Source organism: Trichosurus vulpecula, chromosome 4, assembly GCF_011100635.1.
Source record: "Trichosurus vulpecula isolate mTriVul1 chromosome 4, mTriVul1.pri, whole genome shotgun sequence".
In the NCBI taxonomy this organism is placed as follows: domain Eukaryota; kingdom Metazoa; phylum Chordata; class Mammalia; order Diprotodontia; family Phalangeridae; genus Trichosurus; species Trichosurus vulpecula.
Genome location: NC_050576.1, coordinates 208,120,696 through 208,143,359, shown reverse-complemented (window position 1 = coordinate 208,143,359; position 22,664 = coordinate 208,120,696). Strand labels below are relative to the sequence as shown.

The 22,664-nt window shown below is 37.0% G+C and overlaps 1 protein-coding gene across 1 annotated transcript in view; it reads right to left on the bottom strand.

Moving 5' to 3' along the window:
• Window positions 1-15,382: 15,382 nt before the first annotated feature.
• Window positions 15,383-22,664, bottom strand: part of ABCA5 (ATP binding cassette subfamily A member 5) — a 119,812-nt gene continuing 112,530 nt past the window's right edge. The window contains exons 37-39 of the mRNA XM_036755886.1: window positions 22,033-22,112; window positions 21,429-21,484; window positions 15,383-19,649 (exon numbers count right to left, since the gene is read on the bottom strand). Coding sequence (XP_036611781.1) covers window positions 19,542-19,649; window positions 21,429-21,484; window positions 22,033-22,112 — 244 coding nt within the window. The 3' untranslated portion in view covers window positions 15,383-19,541. The remainder of the gene's footprint in view (window positions 19,650-21,428; window positions 21,485-22,032; window positions 22,113-22,664) is intronic.

Genomic DNA, 22,664 nt, shown 5'->3' with positions numbered 1-22,664 from the left:
CCCCCAGTCCAGACTGGGCTTAGATCTTCAGCAGGCTATTGCACTCCTGCTCTGATCCGCCACTTAATTCCTCCCACCAGGTGGGCCTGGAGCCAGAAGTAACAACAGCTGTAGCTGCCCCACCTCCGCTGCCCCCGGGGCTGGAAGCCGAACCGCAAACTCCTTCCACTCCCACAGCTTTTCCCACTAACCTTCTCAGCAGTCTTTGGTGTTTGTGGGTCGAGGGGTCTGGTAACTGCCGCAGCTCACATATTCAGGGCGCTAGGGCCCCCTCCGCCCGGTTTCTGGTCTGGATCGTCCACGCCACTCAGGCTGGGCTCTGCTCTACTCCGTTCCCAGCTCCCAGCTCCGTGTGGAATAGACCTCACCCAGAGACCATCCAGGCTGTCCTGGGCTGGAGCCCTGCTTCCCTCTGCTGTTCTGTGGGTTCTGCCGTTCTAGAATTGGTTCAGAGCCATTTTTATAGGTTTTTGGAGGGACTCGGGTATGGAGCTCACTCTAGTCTGTGCTTACCAGCCGCCATCTTGGCTCCGCCCCCCTCTGTTGTCCTTTAAGAAGTAAATGCTAATTACTGAGTCAGCCTTTCTTAGTCTTAAGGCCTCTAATAGATATTAAGATCAACTGAAGTTCTTTTTCTTCAAGGCACTTTCAGCTTAAACCTCTTCAGGAGCTCAAAAATATAAGTAAATTTTCTTTGTTCCTCTAAATCCACTACAATCACCATCCTTACAGCCCCTTGTTAGGTGAAAATAATATAATTCTCTGGTAATTTTTTCCCATTTCCCTGTTGCTTTTTAAAGGGTTTGGACTCTTTTACTTCCTAAATCAGTAAGCAAACATATGTTTTAAACAAACATAAACATCTTTATCGACAGTATCAATGTATTTTAGAAGAGAAAAAAATAGAAGACAATCTAGAGTTTATGAAATCTATACCCATATGGAAATAACCTAATTTTCCAGTGTATATTTTATATTTCCTTTAAGCATCTTTTCTTATTCAAGTTTCACTCTCAATGGGAAGTGATGAAAATATTGCAAAAAGAATTCATGGATGTGAATGTGTTATTGCTTAGACAGCTGTGATCAAATTCCCAACATCTGAGGTTTGCTTTTTACCATGAATCCAGTACAATATTAAATTGGACACAACAGCCAAGCTACAAATCATGCTTTTCAAAATTGTAGAAAAGGCAAGGAGCCTCTCATGTCAAAAGCACAAGCATGGAAATAAGTAATTTTGTTTTATTCTCCCTGCTAACTCCTTACACAAGCCAAACTTTTCAGTTTCTAAGCCTTGCCCTATATTAAGCTGGGATAACTACACCAGTCTGTCTAGAAGCATTTTAAGATATTGCTCATTAATTGTCACAGTGTCTTGTCACAAAATTTTACAAAGTGTGTCTTTAAAACCACCAGTTACTTGGGAAAAGAGCTATCCTGTTATGAATAAAAATGAAGTGTTTCAAGGAAACGGAAAATCAGTGACATAACTTTCAAGGTTATAAAACGGTACGATAGCAATCTAATTTTTAAAAAGTACATTTATCTTCAAAGTGGGTACAAACTAATATCCAGCTGATTAGATTAGGCTCTTTGGCACTGTAATTGCTGGATAATAGACATATTATATTTTACCTTAGTATTTTTTAAATAAATTTGTTCCTTCTCAACCACTGATTTTGTATTTCAAAAAGGTACTTGTTACATTATATCCAATTCTTCATGACCCCATTTGGGGTTTTCTTGTCAAAGACATTGGAGTGGTTTGCCATTTCCTTCTCCGGTTCATTTTACAGAGGAGGAAACTGAGGCAAACAGGGTTAAGCAACAAAGCCAGTGTGTGTCAGAGTCTGGATTTGAACTCAGAAAGATGAGTCTTCCAGATTCCAAGCCTTGTGCTTGACCCACTGCACCACCTAGCTGTCTCTCAGAGAGGTAGAGATAGAATCTCTGAATTCAAAGGGACTTCAGAGCCCGTCCATGTAAACATGGATATACGTAAGCATCCTTTCTGCAACATCCTTGATAAGTGGTCCATGTGTGTCCCCTGGAGTACCTGCAGTAATGAAGACACAACTTAGAAAGCCTATGGAGAGGCAGCAAGTTACAGTGGATAGAGCACTGAACTTAGAACCAGGAAAATCTGGGTTCAAATCATGCCTCTCACCCTTGATGGTCCTATATGACCAAAGGCAAGTCATTTATCCTCCTAAGCATCAGTTTCCTATCTGTAAAATAGAAATTAAAACTGTAGTAACAATTTTACATGGTTGTTGTAAAGCACAAAACTTTAAAGCACTGTATAAATAAATAATTATTTCCACCAAAAATGGTCCATTCCACTTTTGGGTAGCACTAACTACTAGGAAGTTTTTCCTTAGAGTTATCTGAAGTCTAGCTCTGCAACTTCTATCTATTCATTCTAGCTTTTTGCTCTGGGACTCAGAAAAACAAGACTGATATTGTTAAATAAATGTGTGGGTATACTTCATGGACCTCTTGAACCTTCTACTGCCTTCTGAACAAGGTGCAGAATGCCCTGAACTAGACAAGCTCCTAGAAAGGTGTGAATTCTCCCTTTTTCTGGGTCCTTGTTGTCCCACTGTTCTGCCCTTTTCAATCACTTTGAAAGCAAAGGTGTTGCAACCTCCATGAAAATCATTGAGTTAATACCACCTGAATGAAGTTCACACATTTGAGTTGATTCTTTAAAAGGAGACAGATAATAATTGACTAGACGCAGAAATATTTGGAGAAGAGAGAATGGCAGAGAAAGCAGAGCAATAGACATAGAACTAGAAATAGATAGGAAGAATGAGGGCATCATGCCTCATGTAGAGAGGCCTATATGTCCATGTGGTCCCTCAGGAAAAAAAGGAGTCAAGGCTTTAAGGAACAACCCGGAAAGTATCCTTTCACTAGGCTTGTGAGTCATATGGACTATGGGGGGTCCTGAGGTAGGTGGAACCACTAAAGGATAAGAAATAGACTAAAGTGTGATTTTTTTCTGTGTTTTCTGTTGGCTTAAATAAAACCTTTCTTATAGTTGATGCCTTGTTAGCTTTGCTACTTGCATTGGAGCGGAACACTTCTCATTCTTGACAGGGAATTAAACAGGAGCCAAATCCAAATTCTGAAATTCCTAGAGGAAATCCTGAGTGGGCCATAAGCCATAGAAATAATTATTGAGAAGTATTCAAGATAGAATCCAACGAATGGTGAGTCCAGAGCTGCAGTCCTAAGCCACAGGTTAAGAATAGAACATGTTTTCAAATGGGTTTTGAATCCCTAACCCCAGTCCAATCACTCTACAATTATCCTCCAGTTTGTCAATATCCTGCCCTAAAAGGTCTTACCAAGGACTGAACATAGCATTCCAGACCTGGTCTGAGCAGAACAAAATTGTGGAACTGTAATCTCCCTTTTTCTGGGCAATCTATTTATATTAATGCAACCTAAAGTTGCCTCATTGCTTTTGGCTCCCATTGTCAGTTTACATTGAGATTGTAATTTATTAAAACCCCTCACTCTTCCACAAGAAAAGTTTTAGCTTCAAATAAGGGAAATATTTATTAACATTTATTGTTTAGTAGACTAGTCATGACCCCATTTGGGGTTTTCTTGGCAAAGATACTGGAGCAGTATGCGATTTCCTTCTCCAGTTCATTTTATAAATGAGGAAACTGAGGCAAAGAGGGTTAAGTGACTTGCTTAATGTTACACAGCTAGTAAGTATCTGAGGTCAGATTTGAACTCATGAAGATGAGTTTTCCTGACTCCAGGCCTGGCACTCTATCCACTGCACTACCTCACTACTTTATATACCTTTAGAACTAGCTCTAAAGTGGAACTGTGGAACTGGTAACCTAGAGAGGTAGTGAGTTCCTTCTCACTGGAGATCTTTAAGCAAAGGCTACCTGTTGGGTTTGTGGTAGAGGGAATTATTTTTCAAATATAGAATGGGCACTGAGATCTCTTCCAACTAATCTAATGATTGTATAAATCTTGGCAATGTCAACAATAAACATTTGTTATATACCTACTATGAGCCAGATAGCATATGCTATAGCATTGGATGGGAGGGGATAAAGACTAATGTAAAACAGTCCTTGCCCAAAAGAAACTTAAATTCTATCAAGGAAAACATATACAACATACACATAACATACATACAACATAGATATAAATTCTATCAAGAAAAACATATGCAAAACTGTATGTATGTAAGTAAATATAAATATATATGCATATATATATATATATATATTAATTTTTGCAGCTGAAGGCATCATGAAAGGCTTGTAGGAGGTAGTGTTTGAGCTCACCTTTGAAGTGAGTTAGGTGTTCCAAGATGCAGAGGAGAAGAAGGAAGTGCAGGAGTAAAATCATGGAAACAAGAAAGGGAATGTTGTAGTATATGCAAAGAGCAGAGAGAAGAATAATTAGGGCACAGGGTACATGATGGGAAATAATATATGGTAAGCCTTGCAAAGGTAATCTGGAGTCAGATCACCAAAGGTGATCACCAAACACCAGAACACCAAACAGAAAAATTTGTGTTTTGTACCAGAGTCAATAGGGATCCACTGAAGGTTTTGAGGGGGGGAAGTGACAGGTCAGATCTAACCTTTAAAAATACCACTTTGGGAGGTGGAGCCAATCAAGATGGTAGAGTAAAGGCAGGGACTCACCTGAACTCTCCCCAAACCCCTCCAAATACCTTTAAAGAATGACTTTAAACAAATCTAGAGCAGCAGAACCCACAAAAAGACAAATGAAACAAATTTCCAGGCCAAGAAAACTTGGAAGGGCAGCATCAGTGGAGCGAAGTCCAGCACAGGCCAGTCCAGCAAACAAGGAGCAGGCCCTGAGAGTGACTGAATCAGCAGCAGCAGCAGCAGTGCTGGTGGCAGTGGCCATGGTGTGGCTGCTTCCAGAGCTTCCAGACAATAAGGAGGTTGAATAACTGATCAGAAGGAGATTACAGGGGTCATTTTGCTAGCACTGAGGCAGAACTCTGTTGCTTTGCTCATACTCCGATCTGAGTGGCAGTCCTGGGTGGCTATCCCAGGGTGAGAACAAGCACCAGCACAGCAGAGCTGGCAGCCACAGCAAAGGGGGAGCTGTCCTCACACTTCCAGGGCAGAAAAGGAGTGCTTGTGGTTGCTCAAAGACCAGAGCACAGGCCAGGAGAATAGTGAACAACTCTCCTTAGATCATACTACCTTGGAAGAACTGAAAACTTACAGGTCACTAGAAGTATCTCTGAAAATAGCTGCACAAAACCCCTAAGGCTTGGGCCAGTATGCCCTCCACCATGGAAGCAGAGCCCAACTTGTGCAAAGAGTTAAAAGTCAACCAATAGGCTGTGAAAATGAGCAAACAACAACAAACTCTGGCAACTGAAAATTACTATAGTGACAAGGAAGATCAAAACACACACTCAGAAGACAACAAAGTCAAAGCTCCTATATCCACAGCATCCAAGAAAAATATGAATTGGTCTCAGGCCATAGAAGAACTCAAAAAGGGTTTTGAAAATCAAGTAATAGAGGCAGAGGAAAAATTGTGAAAAGAAATGAGTGATGCAAGAAAATCATGAAAAATAGTTAACAGCTTGGTAAAGGAGACACACAAAAAATACTGAAGAAAATAACATCTTAAAAACTGACTAAATCAAATTGTAAAAGAAGTCTAAAAAGGCGATGAGGAGAAGAATGCCTTGAAAAGCTGAATTGGCCAAGTGGAAAAGAGGGTACAAAGGCTCACTGGAGAAAATAATTCCTTAAAAATTAGAATGGAGCAAGTAGAAGCTAATGACTTTATGAGAAATCAAGAAACAATAAAATAAAACCAAAAGAATGAAAAAATAGAAGACAATGTGAAATATCTCGTTGGAAAAACAACTGACCTGGAAAATAGATTCAGGAGAGATAATTTAAAATTATTGGATTTTCTGAAAGCCATGACAAAAAAGGAGCCTAGACATCATCTTTCAAGAAATTATCAAGGAAAACCACCCTGATATTCTAGAACCAGAGGGTAAAATAGAAATTGAAAGAATCTACCAATCACCTCCTGAGAGATCCCAACATGAAAATTCCCAGGAATATTATAGCCAAATTCCAGGTCAAAGAGAAAATATTCAAGCAGTCAGAAAGAAACAACTCAAGTATCATAGAGTCACAATCTGGTTAGCACAAGATTTAGCAGCTTCTACATTAAAGGATCAGAGGGCTTGAAATATATTTCAGAGAGCAAGGGAGCTAGGAACCAAGAATCACCTACCCAGCAAAACTGAGTGTAATCCTTCAAGGGAAAGAATAGACATTCAGTAAGACAGAGGACTTTCAAGGATTCTTTTGAAAATACCAGGGATGAATAGAAAATCTGACTTTCCAATAAAGACTCAAGAGAAGCATTAAGAGGTAAATAGGAAATGTAAATCATAAAGGACTTAATAAGGTTAAACACAGGTTTACAATCTTACTTTATTAAACATACATATATCATTCACTTAGTTCAAGGCAAAAAGTCGGCACCCTGAACTTCAGAGCAAATACAAATAGCAATTGCAAACAGAGACAATATAAACAGATCAACAGACAGGTTTCTATCTGACTATAGCATACATAGTTATCAGAGAGAGAGAAGCACTAAAATCTGGGTTTTCAAAGCCGGGGGCTCCTTAACAATGGCTACCCAGAGTCTTATCTGGTCAAATCACATGACACTTTTCCAGTGAGTGAGAGCCCTAAGCAAAATGCTAACCTCAAGGTACATATATGCTTCTTCAGGGTCAGAAGGTATCACAACCATGCGACTCAAACCCATACGACCTAAGCCTTCCTGTGACTTAAGCAGGTCATCAAAGACTCTCATTCAATCAAAGATTCTTGATTGCCTTAGTGCTGAGAAGCACTCCAAAACAAAAGACAACAAAAAAGTCCCACCCTGCTTACCATTACAAGTAGTCAGAAGCAAAACAAATTTAAGGAGGGACAGGGTGAAAGGAGAGAGAGAATAGAATAAATAGGAAGAAATACAGTTAGCAATAGTAACTGAAAAAAAATTTTGAAGCAAGTTTCTCTGATAAAGGCCTCATTTCTCAAACATATAGAGAACTAAGTCAAATTTACAAAAGTAAGAGCCATTACCCAATTGATAAATAATCAAAAGAGACGATCAATTTTCCAGTGAAGTCATCAATGCTATCTGGAGCCATATAAAAAATATTCCAACTCATTATTTATTGGAGAAATGCAAATTAAAACAATTTTTACCTCATACCTATAAGATACTACCTCATACTTATTAGATTGGCTAACAGAGCAGAAAAGGTAAATGACAAATATTGGAGGGGATGTAGGAAAAATGAGACTTTAATGCATTGTTGATGGAGTTGTGAATGGATTCAATCATTCTGTAGAACTATTTGGAACTATGCCCAAAGGGCTATAAAACCATGCATGCCCTTTGGCCCAGCAATACCACTACTACTTCTGTATCCCCAAAGAGATAAAAACCAAAAAGGAAAAGGATCTATACGTACAAAAACATTTATAGCAGCTCTTTTCTGGGGCTAAAGAATGAGAAGTTGAGGGGAAGACCTTCAATTGGGGAATGGCTGAGCAAGTTGTCGTATGTGATTATGGTGGAATAATACTATGGTTCTATAAGAAACGATGAGCAGGATGCTCTCAGAAAAAACCTGGAAAGACTTGCATGGGCTGATGCACAGTGAAATGTACTCTGTACAAAGTAATAGCAATATTATAAGATGATCAGCTGTGAATGACTTACTTATTCATAGCAATACAAAGATCCAAGACAACTCTGAAGGACTTATTATGAAAAATGCTGTCCATCCCCAGAGAAAGAACTGATGGTGTCTGAATACTGATTGAAGCATACTTTTTACCTTTTTTATTTTTCTTGAGGTTTTTTTTGTCTATATTTCTTTCAGAACATGACAGTTGTGGATATGTCTTGCATGACTACACATATATAACCTATATTGAATTTCTTACCTTCTCAAGGCAGAGAATTTGGAAATTAAAGTTTTAAAAATGAATGTTAAAAATTGTTTTTGTGTGTAACCAGGGAAAAATAAAATATAAATAAAAGCTAAAAAAAAATACCATTTTGGCAACTCTGTGCAAGATAGATTGTATTTGGGTTGGACAAGGGGTAGGGAGGCTAATTAGGAAGCTATTGAACAAATCCAAGTAAAAGATAATGAGCCTCTGAATTAGGGTAGCCATATGCACAGAGAAAAGGGGACAGAAGAAAGATGTTGGGAAGATAGAATTGACAATATCTGATGACTGATTGAATATGGTGGGGTGATGGAGAGGAAAGATTTGAGGATGATGCTGAGGTTGCAAGCATAGGTGACAGGAAGGACATCATTAGTGCCCATGACTGAAATAGGGAAACTCATTAGTCGATTTGGGATAAAGAGTAAAGGAGGAGCATGAGTTCTAATATATGCATCTAAAGTTTGAGATGGTTATGGGACATCCAGTTGCAAATACCCACGTTGTTAGTGATATAGACCTGAAGCCTCAGGAGAAAGATGAAAGCTGGATACATAAATTGGTAGTCATCTGCAGACCCATGATAATAAACCTATTAATTCTGATGTCAACAGGAAAGTGTAGATAGAGAGAATAGACAGCATATTTTGGTTCACCCACAGTTATTGGAAGTGGGCTGCATGAAAATCCAGCAGAGACAAATAAGGATCTGCTAGGCAAATAGGATCAGAACCAAGAGTGTTCAGTGTCACAAAAACCCAGAAAGGAGAGGGACAGGTGCTTCAAGAAGAAGGAGAACTGAAAAAAATGTCATGATTTTCAACAAAGAAGTCATCGGTAATTTAGATGAAAGCATTTTCAGTTAGGTGATTAGGTCAGAAGCCAGATTGCAAAGGATTAAGAAATTATTGAGAGTAGAAGTAGGAGTTACAAGTATAAATAGCTATTCCTAGAGGTTTGGCTGTGAAAGGGAGACATAAGATGATTACTGAAGAGGCAGTGGAATCAAGTGAAGGTGTTTTGAAGATAAGGAAAGCTGTTGCACCTCAGCTATCAGATTGACAAAGATGACAAAAAAGGAAAAGTGGCAATTACTGGAGGGGCTCTAGAAAATGAATATACTGTGGTGGAATTGGGAATTGGAAAGACATTATGGAAAACAACTTGGAACTCTGCTTCCAAAGTCTCTAAATTATGCATTTCTTCCGACTCAGTAATACCACTAAAGGCTTATAGCCCAAAGTGATGAAAAAACTAGGAAAAGGAGATATACAAAAATATCTATAGCAGCTCTTTTTGTTATAAGAAAGAATTAGAAATGAAGGTGTTCATTAACTGAAGAATGGCTGAAAAATCATAGTATGTAAATACAAATGAATATTACTGCAAAGCAAGAAATGACAAAGAGGTTGGTTTCTGAGAAACTTGGAAAGACTTGAATGAATTAATGCACTGCGAAGCAAGTAAAATCAGAATAACTTATATAATAACATTATAAAGGAAAACACCTTTGAAAGATTTAATTTAATAAACATGATAGTTGACTATGACTCCAGATGATTGATGATGAAATGAAGAATAAAAAATATTTTCAGACTTTGTGGTTGTTGTTTAGCCATTTTCAGTCGTGTCCTACTCTTTCTGACTCCTTTTTGGGTTTTCTTGGCAAAGACACTGGAATAGTTTGCTATTTCCTTCTCCAGCTCATTTTACAGATGAGAAAACTGAGGCAAACAGGGTTAAGTGATTTGCCCAGGATCACATACCTAGTGTCTGAGAATGCTTTAAATTCATTTCTCTTGACTCCAGGACCAATACTCTATCCACTTCACCACCTAACTACCCCTTTTCTGACGTTACCAATGTGAGAATTTTACTTTCTTGACTAGGTATATTTGTTACAAAGTTTTATTCTTTTATTTTTTTTAATAGGGGAGAGAAAGATTTGGAAAGGAGGAAGGTAAAAATTATTGGGTTAATAATAAGAGTGACTGATGCTTTTAAGAAAGAGAGAGAGAGAGACAGAGAGACAGAGAGACAGAGAGACAGACAGATAAAGAAAAAACATTTAAGTACTTACTACACTACTAGGTGCTAGAGTTAGAGAAAGGAAAACATCACTGTCCCTACTCTAATAATAGCTAGCATTTATGTTTAAGATTTTGAAAAGTAATTTTCAGGTATCTCATTTGATTCTCACGCAAGCCCTGAGAGGCAGGTGCTATTATTATCCCTACTTTTTTTTGCTTTTGCAGCTGAAGAAATTGAGGCTGATAGTTAAGTGACTTGCTCAGAGTCACATAGCTAGCATATGAGGCAGGATTATACACTCAAATCTTTCTAATTCCTGGTCCACTGCTGTACTCATTGCATCACCTAGCTGCCTAATAGCAGAAGACAATACATTGTGCAAGACTTGCGTGTGGTTTCTCCTTCCTTCTCAAAGAGGACCATGACATCAGGAAGATTGAGCCATGACTTTCAAGGGAACTGAATTTAAGTGAGGGAGAGCTGTGCAAAGTCACCAGCCTCACTTTCTATTCCCAGCGCAAGGCTAAACATAAAGGGCTGAGTTTACTGAGGTCAAGGTTGTTGTGGAGGAGGTAGTCCAAGGAGTGAGCTGAGTTGGGAGTCAAGAAAATATGACTAGGGTACATCATGAAATCATGATCCCAGACAAGAACTCACAAGTAAAGAGAACAGGCTTCAGGGCAGAGTCATCTTAAAGTGGACAAGTCTGCTTTCCCAGGAGATGGAGGTCTAGAGAGTGAGTTGAGCTGAGGGAAAGTGATATGTTGAAGTTATTACATATTTTAGAAGAAAATCTCCAGGTAGCCATCAGCTATTTCCCACCCTTAATCCCATTCCTGGAGTCTGATCTCTAGTCACCCCAGTCCCATCAAGATCCTCCTTAGACTCCTCAAGTCCCTCCCTAGACTCCTCCTCCCATCACCCCACGACCACCCCTAGATCCCTCCCACATTCTTTCTGTATATAGGTCTCATCTTGTCTCTGTGAAGGTGCTCAGATTCAATCTAGCTTGGCTTAGATTCAATCTGGCCTGCTGGCATTAGCTGCACAAATGCTCAGGTTCCCTAGGTCTACCCAATATGGAAAATCTTTAATAAACTTTGGTTTTCTTTGGCTGTTAGAAGGCTTGGGTGGAATTCATTAGGCAGGACCCAGTATGTTGGTATTTTGGGATCCCAAGCACCCCTAAAATCTCAACATATGGTTCCCTGACTTCAACATCAGCACCCTTAAACCTCAACAATAGCACTTATATTCTTAGAAAGCTGTCTAAAGCCAATTTAAGTCAACAATCTTATGTGCCCAGTTTGTGCCAGGCACTGTGCTAAGGGATAAAAGATAGAAAGGGAAAATATAGTTTTTGCTCTCAGGGAGCTCAGTTGAATGGGAAAACAATATGCAAGCAACCCTGTACAAGCAAGCTATATGCAGGGTAAGTTGGAGATGGTCTTAAAAGACAGGCACCAGAATTAAAGGGGATTGAGAAAGGCTTGTTAAGTAAGGTCAAATTTTTAGCTCAGACCTAAAGAAAGCCAGGGAAACCAGGAGATGGGAGATGAGGAATGAGAGAATTCCAGGCATGGTGTGCAGCTACTGAAAATGTAGAGGAGATGAAGTATCTTGGTCAAGGAGTGTCAAGCAGGTTAGTGTCACTATACTCTGGTACAGTGAAGGAAACAGGGAGAGGGCAGAGGGGAAGTAAAAGACTTTAAAAACCAAATAGGGAACTTAATATTTGATCCTGGAGGTAACAGAGAGTCACTGGGTTTGAATAAGGATGTGGTAGGGTCAGACCTCCACTTTATGGTGATCAATTTGATAGCTGGCAAGAAAGCAGACTTGAAGCAGGGAAACACAAACAGCAGGGTTATTGGAAAAGTCTCGTTCTGAGGTGATACAGGCCCGCACCAGGGACGGGGCAGTGCCAGGATACACAAAAGCAGGTGAATATGAGAGTTGTTACTAAGGTACAATCAGCAGGATTTGGATAGTTTGGAATGAGAGTTGAAAATGACATCTAGGTTGTGAGCCCGGGTGGCTGGGAGGATGGTGGTAACCTCTACAGTAATGAAAAAGCTAGGAAAAGGGGATGGTTTGGGGTGTTGGGGGATAATGAGTTCAGTTTTAGACATATTGTTTAGATGCCTACAGAACATCCAATTAAAGATGCCCAATAGGAAGTTGGAGAAGCAAGACTAAAGGTCTGAAAAGAGGCCTGAAGTACTCAAAGTTTAAGTGACTTGTCCACGTCACACAGCCAAAGTTTAAGATGTGATGAAGGCATGCTTCTGGATGTCTCAGTGATATGAGATTATGGCCTGGGAAGGTCAGGCTCATACACATTATTCTGTTGGGAGGGGCTAATAGCAACTCCTCACTTTCTCCCCCAAAATATCCAATCAGTTGTCAAGTCCTGTTGCAACATCTCATACTCTCTCCCTGTAGGACTTTCCTCTGATGCCGCCATTACCCTATCCAACCAACTTAGCTCCATAGTTATCTGTTGGTTACAGGTGGTACCTACATGTGGTATTTCTCTTTTACTTTAATTTCACTTCCTCTGATTTGGAGGTTTAGATAATATTCCAATTCTATAGTTTGCTTCTTTTAGTGAATTTCCTGTATTGCTGAATACATTTAATGTGCCTAGGCAAAATTTTACTTTTTTCTGAATTTTAAGATGTTTTATAATTTCTTCTTTTATAGCTTTAAAGTTTTAAGTTAGCTCAACACTGACTCATTCTGAGGAAGATCTTGTGAATTTTCTTTGAACTTTGTACTTTCCTAATTTTTTTTTCAACAAGCAATTTCCTCTTTAAGTACACTTTTATTTGTCATATTTTCTTTTCTTTCTACTTTCACAGATTGTATTTGAATCTTGCATTCTATTTTCTTAATTTTGTTAATTTCTTTGCATTTTGTTTTTAACCTTGCATGATTGTTACCACAATCCCAAATCTATGCTGTTATACTGCATACGAACATTACTTGTTATGTGATAGTGCCAGAGAAGCTGCTCTTACATAATTGCTTGTTGATATGCAAGTAGAATTACATTGTTATTATAGCCATTTTTTGACATCTTGCTGGTAATTTGGTGATAAATGATATATTTACTGTTACTGATGTTGTTATTGGAGTTTGACTAAATTATTTTAGTGAATTGCTCTTCAGTGGTCAGTAAAACATTGGCATTGTGGATTAATTTTGTGAAGATAGGAGTATTGGTGGCCTGAAATCAGGGAGACTCATCTTCCTGAGTTCAAATCTGGCCTCAGACACTTACTAGCTGCGTGACCCTAGCCAAGTCACTAAACCCTGTTTGCCTCAGTTTCCTCATCTGTAAAATGAGCTGAAGAAGCAAATGACAAACCACTCTAGGATTTCTGCCAAGAAAAGCCCAAATGGGGTCACGAAGAGTTGGATAGGACTGAGCAACAGCCCTAGTCCTCTGCTGCATCATATAGACATCATATAGTCTTAAATGACACACACTGGTAACCAATCTGGCCTGTAGAAAGATAGTCAATTTAACTTTCTGTGAAGCTGCCTGATGATCATCATGTCCAGTGCTTTCTAACACTCTCAACTAGTCATTTTTCTGGTTTAGAAGATACTGTCAAGTTCTTCATAGAATTTTACTACTTATTCTTCTCCTACAGAAGACGCTGGGTACACAAACTACAATTTCTCTTCGTGGTTGTCTGTTTGCTCATTACACGGGGCATAGTGTGAAATGTCTGTATATTCCCAAAGTCCTATGGCATGTTTCACTCGCTCAGAAACAGTCTTGGTCCTCAAGGAACTCATTTTTGATATGGTCAGGGGGTAGGAGGACAACAAAGATAAATTAAAAATAAATATACACACATATACACTAAATAAGAATAAATCTAATTTTTAGAGGCCCTGGCAACTGGGGAAGGGTGAGGGTAGGGAGGAGGAGGAGGCAGGGAGGTCAAGATAGGCCTCACTTAGGACACGGCATCTGATTTGAGCTCTGAAGGAAACCAGACATTTGACAAGGCAGAGATGAGAAGGGAGTGAATTCCTGGAAAGGAGGACAGCACTTGCTGCCTTTGGGAATATGATGAAGTCAGTTCTGCCAAGATATTAATCACCTCTCCAGAGACTTGTCAGCTCTCTTGGTGGCAGCTTCTTTATGGTTCTGCTTTCATTTCATTGCTGGAGGAACCAAACCAGATTTCTTTTGACATTCTCACCATAAATGAAAACCTAACACACAGAGGAATTGAAGATACAATTTCAGTCAATTTTGTATGCTTTTTTGTTTTTCTACTAGTAAAGGGGAGAAGAGAAGAAAAGAAAAAGAAAATACAGAAAAAAGAATCGTTCAAAGAACAATTCCTGTATTTTAATAAAGGAATGTCAGCTTTTGAAGATGTAGAAATTTAGTTTGATTCATTAATTTTAGGTGAAAGTTTTGGGTAAATGAAATGGCAATCCTGACTCCAGAGGAATGATGAAACATTTCCTCTCTTTATATTAGTAGTTATTAATGCAGAATGCTGAATCTTGTTACATACTTATTGCTTATTTTGTTAAACTATTTTTCTTTATTATGAAGAGTTAATGAGGGTAGGATTTACTGGGAAATGGCAGTAAAATATAAAAGTCATCAATAAAATACCTTTTAAAAAATAAAATGCATGTAATTCCCTCTAGGCATTAAAAAGAACTAACGCTAGAAAACAAGTCAAATTTTACATTCGTCATAGTTTTCAAAATGGATTAAAAACCACCTATTATCATTCTACTTAAAAGAAACATACTTAATACAAAAATATACATATGCTACAATGGAAATGGTCTAGAATGTATCAAGCAAATGAAAAGAGGTTTTTTTGTTCCTCCAGTGAAAGCTTGTGTGATCAACAAGAACTCTCAATTTAAATAAAGTCTTGTATTTTATTACGTGATATGTTTACAAATGTTTCCTAAAATAGACATCTACTGTTCTTCATTATGTCTGATGACATTTCTTTTTGACTTTATTATCCCAGAAAACATACTTTTTTCTATGGAGCTGAACATGGAACTCTGGGTTAATCCTGGAGTAAGTGGAATAGGACTTTATGAGCAGACAAATGGTGTTGTATGTCTAGCTTTAAATCAGTCAAGAAAATCAGCAGATCCCTTTGAGTCTGTCATGGTGCAAGCACACATAATTTTGCCCTAAGAATATACCAGATGAAGACAAAAGTTAAAATGAATAGTTCTAACCAGTTGCTTCCAAGGAGACCCTAGAGAATGGGATAAAGGTTATGAATTTAGGCAACAGACACTTATGAACTATAATATTCATTCTTTAATAGATTGACATCAGAAGTCATATTTTCAAAGCACTTAGTTTGGTATCTTAAATATTGTTCTCAAATTCAGTGTGATCGAATGAAATATTCATTGTCTCACTACCTTTTTATTATTACAGGGTAACAGTATTTCCATTAAAAACTGTACCAGGTTGCAGCATCAAACATATTTGTAGTATTCCAGGCAATGATGTAGTACTAAAAAGTGAGGTTTGCTTCATATAAGACCAATTTTAGAGCATGACATATCTAAACCACCCAAAATAATTACTAAAAACTACAAAAAGAAATTATATATTTGCATAAAAACTTAAGACAATAAAACAATTAACAGCATAGACAACAAAACCATAGCACATGTTCTCAAAACAATTTCTTCCCCAGCCTTTTTAAGTGAAGACAATATCCTGCAATACATATCATTAAAAACCAGTAATCAAGAAGATATTTATTTTTAAAAAACAGATACACTTTTGTGCCACACTTTCCATTTTTAAAGGGGTTGATCACATGCTTGAACTGACAAGACGTGCCAAAAGTCACACACTTGTATAGAAACAAAGTATTAGCCTGAGAAAATTTTTCCACTTCTATTAAAAAGTAAATTGTTACAGCCACCTAAAAGCAAAGGCTACATTCATACTTTCAGACCAAAAAATATAAAGGTGGATATTTACAATTATTAACTCACAATCATGACTTTTCAATAAGTGAATTATTTTTCTCCTGTTAAAATAAGAGATTGACAATTATAAAGTAAAAATAAGATATGTGCATATAAAAATAAAAGCCTTCACTTTGAAGGGCAAGTTTACCAATTTAGGTCAAGGAAAGGAAAGGAAAGATGGTCAGGTGACAGGATGATGTTAAGATGAAAACAATAAAAAACATAACTATTTCCATTTGCTCAAAATCAATGCCTATGTAATTCATATGTAGCCACCACTTATCCCAAGGCTTTCAAGAAATGAGATTTTTAAAAAAAAATGTATATGGAACATATTTAGTACAAACCCAACAGAATGAAGTGAACATAAAACACTAAGTAAAATTGTTTTCTATGCTTATCAGATTTTTACTATGAATTTAATAAAATCAAAAGAATTTAAGGAAGGAAGCCAGGCTTAGAAGCAAAATGCCAATATGAAGGCCTGACAACTTTTCTCCTGAGATAAATCTAATAAACAATTAAGCTCCCATAAACCTAATTATATAATTTTGGTTATGATAAATATTTCCTATTGCTCCTCACTTCTCAAGTTATAATTATTACAAAGGGCTGACCTTATCCAACAGCCAATTTCTGCTTCAAAAAAAAATTAATATCCTGAGTGAGGTGGATGTCCTTATTTTTTAAGCCAACCCTTATCAAGATGAATAGACCTTGTAAGATTTAGATTTGTTCTATCACATATAACTATTTCTGTATTGTATATTGCAGTATTGTTTCATAAACATGAATTATGTACTATATAGAAACTGGCCCCTACTTTTTTTAAGACTGTATTAGCCACATATTCAACTTGGATAAAAATAAAACATAAAAATGTGTTACCAAAGGAAGCATAGAACCACTCCTTACTTCTGACAATCTATTTGGGGTGGGCATGGGGTGGGAATAGGTACTCCAGGGATAAACACCATGAAAAATGCAATGCCCACAAACCCCCAAATTGGTACAAGAGCACATGTTAAAAAACAACAGAAAAGCAACTAAATTACCATGCTAATAATGTAAATTTGAGTAATGAAAAGAACCTAAACTTCACACTAAAAAAAAAGATTAGCTTGATTACTTCTATGTACATTTATACATACCGAATTAAAAATATTTGATATTTTAAAAATCCATGTAATCTCCTGTACAATGAATGCATATTTTAGCTAAAATTTATATTAAATTTTCTCAATGTAAATGGATTTTCTCAGGGGTTCAACTTCTCTTTGCTTAGTATTTTTTCAAATTACAGATATAACTTGCTAATTGCTCCTTACTTTTTATTTGGTGTCCAAATGGTTAAAAAATTTATACCCTCAAGTGAGATACCTCTTCTTGATATTTAAGAAAAAATCAGCCTTATGTATTACAATGATTTTTAGCTATAAGTGATATTAGGGCTCTTCAACAATGATTTGTTTCAAACATAAAATAAGCCATTTTAAGTCTGCCTTTCAAGTGGCAACTTGTGTTATTCAAGTTCATGCTGCCAGTATAGAAATGAGCAATGCCTAAGTCAAAAAAAGGTAAAAAGAACAAGGCAAGAAACAGTCTCAAATGAATAAAACAGAATTATAATCCATATTATCTTGGGAAAACTTTGTTACAATAAGTAATTTTAACAATCTTAAAAGGAAATTATCTGGGGAAACAACAAAAATTCAAGGCTGTGGTTCATTACTGAGCAAAGGTAAAACTCAAAGTCATCATTTTTTTTTAACTAATTAGGAATCAGAGATAGCTGGTACAGTAGAAAATAACCAAAATGAACAGTACGATTACTGAGGGTACATTTCACCAAGCCGTATCAGCTGGGAAGATCATCAAGGTGATTAAAAGGGACAATATTAGTCATTTACATATTTCTGTCTATTCAGTGTGGATGTAATTGGCATTACGCAATAGATATGTTCCTTAAAAGTCTGAAGTAAATCTAATTTTCTTAAATCAAATAACTGAAAATACATTAGTAAACTTGCTATTTAAAGGAGCCCTGAAATAAATAATTTTAAAGTGAATAACACTTTATTGTGTAAATAATCACCCTAATAAGTCTTTTCAAGGTGTTATTTTTGTGCATCTGGTCTTCTTATATTGTGAGCCACACATATTGTGCATCAGTACCATGTATTGCCTGTCGGTACTATCTACAATCACTGGTGGATCTAGGCAGTGTCTAGCTTAAATTAATGAGGTTTAAGCAGCTAATGGGAAGATCATATTGCCTGATACCTGTATAACACGTCTGAAATTTTATTACATGAAATAATTACAGTAAATTATAGCTTAAATTAATCTTGCCATACTTTAGCTCTGAAAATGATTAAAATCTGGTTTGTTCCCTAACATAGACAGTACCTTTTATTCTCGGCTCATCTCTATAATAAAAGTAACCAATGATGGTTAAAATTCCTAAAACTCAAATAAGGATTGTCTGAAGTCGAAATACTAATAAATATTAATAAGCCTAATCTTTCTCCTTCCAGGCTCTCAAGAAGCAAATATAATACCTTTCTATACTAAGTAGGGGAGAAAATACTCCATCTATTAAGGGAAAACTGAATTATCCCAGCCTAGTAGTAGTATCCCAGACATCTATGCCATCAGAAAAACAGGGTATCAGCCAAATCAATAATAAATACAATGAATAATGACGAAGAAATATCATTACCCCCACATGTAAAATATACTAAAACAGAAATCAATTAAATTAGCTTGAAAATATAATGAATATTCTTCTAAAGAACCTAATAAAATCTGAACTAAAACCATTCATTCTGGTTGCCACCTAGTGGACATTTTTTGATTACAAACTTCTATTTCAGAGATCTTTTCTACTACTGTTTATTTAAAGACCTGCAATCGGCAGTTTTTTGTGAGGGCTTAACTCTGAAAACTGAGAGAAAGAAATGTCTGTAGTATCCTTTGAGTCTCCCTCCTACGTGTCAGTTACATGGTTACTTAAATTTACCTAGTGGGCCTGCAATATAATAAGCTTATACTCTAGTCAAGGTGGAGGTGGATTTTTCCCCAAAAAGTAAATGTAAAAATTCAATGTAGTGTCCAAACTAAAATGATCTCTTTCACTATTAGTGAATATGTAAATAGAGAAACACTGCTTGTAAAAGCTGAGGAAAATGACAGCAGTAAATACTTCTCTCAAAAAACGGGTCAGAATTAAACATCCTTTAGATAGTAACACTAAAATACAATTAGTTACACAAAAGAAAACCAAAATACAGCAACACAGTATTCCAATTAAAGGACTCTGGAAATGCAGTGATACGACCATTTCCTATGACCCAAACGTTTTCATGGTTCACAGGACATGTTACAAAGATTGATCTTAAAACAATATAAAAATAATATGAAGTGGAAGGAAAAAAAATCCTCTTAGAGGATTTGAAAGGTGAGAATTCAAAATACAACTCTGTCTTCCTGCGTTCTTTCCCACCAAAGAGTGCTGTTTAAAGTTCCACAACTGTTATCTTCTTCCTCCTGTTCTTTTGTGAGTTCTACAAAAACCTGATGGGAGAAAAAAATCAAGTCCAATACATGTGGTGTTAAAGAAGATAAAAGAAATCTGTTAAATTACTAAAGTTTGGTTCTAAGTTTTGATTCCAAGTAGCAAAATGGATTTCCTGACACTAAAAATACAAAGAGTGAAATAGCAGCCTCTGTAAGTTAAGAGCAAAGAATGATTTTGTGCCATGGCTTTCTCAAATAATTTCACTGAACCCAACTGGCACACTCACATGGCACTGTCAGTCATCAATGGTACTAAATTAGATTAAAGAGAAAGTCAGTAAAGCAATATAACTAGAGAATAGTCACACATGATCTTTGAATCCACTGCTAGTAAGAACATTTGACATTTTTACACAATTTCTGTGTAAGTATGATACTGAAATTAGTCAGAAAAATGTGAGAGTCCCACAACCAACATCAGCCAGAGACCTAGAACCTCTAATACAGATGCTTTGACATAATAGTCTCACAGGAGTAAGTTGTCTCTGTAACATATTCATCATTCCCAAACCCTTCTGTACATCCATGACCTCAAGCAACTTGTAGCATGGGTCAGCATGCAAGATGCTGCCAGGCAGACACTGCATATTAGGAAACAAAGAGCAATGTGGGGAAAGCCATGCAGGAATGACAAACTCGTGAAGCTGCACTGCTTTACCACAAAGTGATCATACTTGGATGATTCCCTTTCCCTTAAGAAAATCAAACTGATTCTAATTCCACTTTGTAACTGATTCTATTCTGTATCACCTCCAATATGTTGGAAAATTGCCTGTGTTTGTCTCCGAGTTAAGTTCAAAAGCTCAGCTTTCCTGTCTGAGCTAAATTGTCCCACAAATCACCTTAATTCAAAGAAATATACTGTCTCTACACATCTTACTGCCCACGCACAATTAAGGGAGATCTATTACCTTACTAACAAGCCTTGCAAGATGCAGGTGGGTGTCAGGAAGTCTGTTATCTCTGCAATTCTGGCTGTCCTTCAAGAAAGTCTGGACTGTTACCATTGTGACTCTGACTAGTCATGCAGATGGACATTACCAATGAGCTTTCCACAGCAACAAGATGGAAGGAAAGGTTGTTGCTAGCCCTTCATTCCCAACTTCCATCTAATCAGATTGTTTTCCATCATCTATGAGACTTTGAAACCAATCATATTGTCTTGAGCTTCCTATTCCTTATTCTCTTATACTTCATGAAGGCCGGTAAGCCTGACTGACTAAGGAGATGAAAGATCTTTTTATTGGTAACAGCTAGGCTTTCCAATAAGTTGAATGTGCTCAGAACTTTGTGCCTCAGTTTACTTTAATTTCAATCACAACACCCCTCCTCCAAAAGTATGAAGGATGCAAGAGGAATTGGAATTGGCCAGTCTCAGAAATACTAGCCGAGAAATTTCTTTCTGCTTTGATCTGCCACCCATGGGCTATATGGATGCCATCTGTTACCTGCTCCACTGCTCAGCTGCCCCCTACTTCCTTACCAAGGTTAACACGAATAGCACTTACGTCTTTAAGAGGGGGCAGCTAGGTGGCGCAGTGAGTAGAGCACTGGCCCTGGAGTCAGGAGGACCTGAGTTCAAATCCAGCCTCAGACACTTGACACACTTACTAGCTGTGTGACCTTGGGCAAGTCACTTAACCCCAATTGCCCTGCCTTCCCCACTCCAAAAAAAAAAATAAAAACTTAAAAAAAGTCTTTAAGAGACAGATCTGTACAATCATCATTTGTGTATGTTCTACAATATTAAGATAAAATTATTTGACTTTACTATACCTGTTCCAGTGTTGCTTGAGAAAAGTTGTATTCCTCAATACTAAAAGTATGTTTAGCTATTAAAATGACATGAAAAGAATGGTTTACTCATCAACATTTTCAAACAATAGAAGAGGTATGTGTTTAACAGTATTAATTTTTTTGGTCAAAATTAGGTTAGTCAGAATCCATTGATATAAACTTTAATCAAGAGCATATCACACCATACCTTCTACTGTGGCTGAGACAAATGGCAGCTGTCTGGGCCAAAGCCATTTTTAACTGGCATGAAAGACTATCTCAAGCTCAGATTCTTTTGATCAATTCTTTCCATGAATTAAGGCAGAAAGATAAAATGATGAGTGGCTGAGCTAATGAAGCACACCTAGAACTAGCCTAGCAAGAAAAGTTAGCTAGGTCTTCAGAGAGGTACAGAATTACTGAGTGCTAACACTGAATCATCTAGTATAAACCAGTAAGTGCAAAAACACTTACACATGATTCTATTAGCAGTAGTTATTTGAATTCTGAGTTCCAAACAACAAAATCACAAATGGTCTTGTGGAATACACTTCATTTATAAAATTGGGGACTACCTTGTAGGTGCTTCGGAAATATTTCATACCTTCTTCCAGCTTAGAGAAAGACTGTGCAAGAGACTGTACATCTTCTTTAGGAATTTTAAAAGCCAAAATAGAAGAAAAACTGAAAAATATAATGAAGCATAAATTACAAAAATTATAAAGTGACAGTTTCTACATTATATCAACCAATAAAAATAATGAATTATCTATTCCTGTGTTCTGAAGGTAAAATCAAAATTATGATAAAAATGCTAATTTTAGCATATATGAATAAAATTTATTTTCAAAATACAAAGTTGCAATCTCATTGAAATAGGTATTCATTTTATTAGCACATATCAAAATCCCTCTTATGCGTGCTCATCCTCTGTAATACTCCAAAGATAATCTAATCAATATACTGGAGACTGTCCTCAAGGTCTTTTTACATTTCAAGAATACCAAAGGAGCATCCATTTGCTGTCTTTTGGCCACAGAATATTAACTTGCACACTTCCTTTTTTGGATCATACATTCCTCAATGATATCGCTAACACCACTTCTTGAAAGTATACTACCACTGGAAATACACTAGAACTTAACCTCACCCACCATGTAATTCATCTCTGCCCTTTGAGTTACTTCCAAATTTTCCTTGGAGACTGTGATATTCCAGATTTGCAATTATACAGAA